Raw genomic sequence first — 1,943 nt, 5'->3', positions numbered from 1 at the left:
ACTCTTTTACAATTTTAATGCTTAATTAGAAAAATCTCAATTAACGATTACAATTTATATATATAATTCATAATTAAAAAGAATCTCAGTTAATCTCTGTTTGCTGCTGTTACTTACAGTGAGACTTGGATTCTCTTAATAAGAAAATAGAAAACTTTCTATTTAATATGAAAACTGCTTATTAATAAATTAGTATAAAGAACTACAAATAATATTCCACTCACGTTTTGTCAGACTTTCATATAGTCCTTCATAAACTCTTCAGAGTTTATTCTGAGTAGAACACGTACGAAAGTACGGGGGTCGAATATTAATTAACAGTAATTTTAACACGTTGACGTCATTCCAGTTATGTTTTACAATCATATTCGTTTCGTATCAAAAGCCATTCGTCAAACCTGCTGAGAAACGACGATCATTAACGTCATTGCTTAATTAAATGCAGTATGTATTTACTTAATTCCCGCAGCTATATTTACCATACATGTTATCACGATTCGTATTAATAAGTTTTTACTGAACTTTTCACAAAAATGTTTATAATGAAAAGTCGAAATTGGAACCGGAAGTGACGGATGACCGGAAAAACACGTGTGAACGGTGATCGCGTCACATGTGTGCATTATCAAAAAGAGCAGCGAGAAGAGGCTCCCCACTTTTCAAGTCAGCTTTCTTCGCCGATGGATCGCGCAAAACCAACCGACGCGGCGGCAAAACAGTCGTCGCGTGTCTTTGGCGAACGAATAGCCACTCCGTCCTCCATCGATCCCTCCAGATCGTTCGCAGTTTTTGCGATCGGCAAGTGACATGGATATTTCCCATCTCGGCCGTTCCGTGCACTCGTTGAAAATCTTCTGAACAGGGAACTGATCCATTTTCGCTACTTGCAATCGCCGGTGGACGCACTTTGGATTTCGATCCGTTCGATGTGGGAATCCGAAACGTAAGCAACAACTGATTCTTTTGTTTCTTCTTCGAAGACGTGAGAAGAGGGAGAAAATTCTTCTTACCAATTTTTTAAATCTCAAGGTATTTGTCTAATAATTTCTACCTTTAGCGTGTCTATCATTGTTTTCCTTGCAACAGACAGTTATCTCGTATCGTAGTTTCGTTCTAAATAATTAATAGTATCAGAAAGTAATCGGATTGTATTGTAGTGCAATCTGAAAGGAGATACAGACAGATAAGAAAAGATACAAGACAAAAAGGACAGATTTTTAATTAGAAGTTACATGCTTCTCAGGTTTAATGCTAATTAATTAATGAAACGAAGTGTCTGCGTCACCGGGATGAGTCACCTCGTTGAGATTCCCGTTTCGGCAACCCCTAATTTTCTGCGCGTCGCACGATCCAGTTTATTGAAATATCATTGGTGATCTAATCAGGCTTGAAAATCTCTTAGCCGCGATATGAGTCACCCGCTTGATTTCTTCTACGGTGCTCGTTAGGACATTTCAACGAACTGGTCGACGCTTAAGCGCTAATGTCAGCGCCTGTTCGCCGAGTTGGTCCGAGTGTCTCCTATCTCGTTCTCCCGTACTGTCTATTGAAACGAGGGACGCGTTTGCCGCTGCCAATGCGAATGCGTGCCGCCAAATACGTTCAAGTTTGTCTTTAGCGCAGCTGCGACTGCTAAATGGGCAGGAACGATTTCACGTTGGTCGAAAATCGCAAGCATTTTTTATTCAAATTCATTGTCGATTTATATTTTCTATTAATAAACTGCAGAATTTTATACGAGATAAAATATTTATATCAGTTTAAAAAATGCATTTATTTTGTAATTTAAATGTTGATGTTCTATACATTTTTATAAATGATATTCAAAGTTTATATTCTGTGCACATTCCATTTTTCTATGACTAGATAAAATTCAATATTAATTCTTATCTAATATTTATCGATTGACATACAATGAATTTCCAAACTTTTGTTCACGTCCT

General features: G+C 37.2%; 1 protein-coding gene across 1 annotated transcript in view; it reads left to right on the top strand.

Moving 5' to 3' along the window:
- Window positions 1-853: 853 nt before the first annotated feature.
- LOC108631299 (myosin light chain kinase, smooth muscle-like) overlaps window positions 854-1,943 on the top strand; it is a gene marked incomplete at its 5' end in the record, with an annotated part of 19,605 nt that continues 18,515 nt past the window's right edge. The window contains one exon of the mRNA XM_018035137.2: window positions 854-943. Coding sequence (XP_017890626.2) covers window positions 854-943 — 90 coding nt within the window. The remainder of the gene's footprint in view (window positions 944-1,943) is intronic.

Source organism: Ceratina calcarata, unplaced genomic scaffold, assembly GCF_001652005.2.
Source record: "Ceratina calcarata isolate Rehan_Ccalc_2016 unplaced genomic scaffold, ASM165200v1 scaffold87, whole genome shotgun sequence".
NCBI lineage: Eukaryota > Metazoa > Arthropoda > Insecta > Hymenoptera > Apidae > Ceratina > Ceratina calcarata.
The sequence above is the reverse complement of the archived record's forward strand: the minus strand, read 5'-3'. Positions and strand labels throughout refer to the sequence as shown.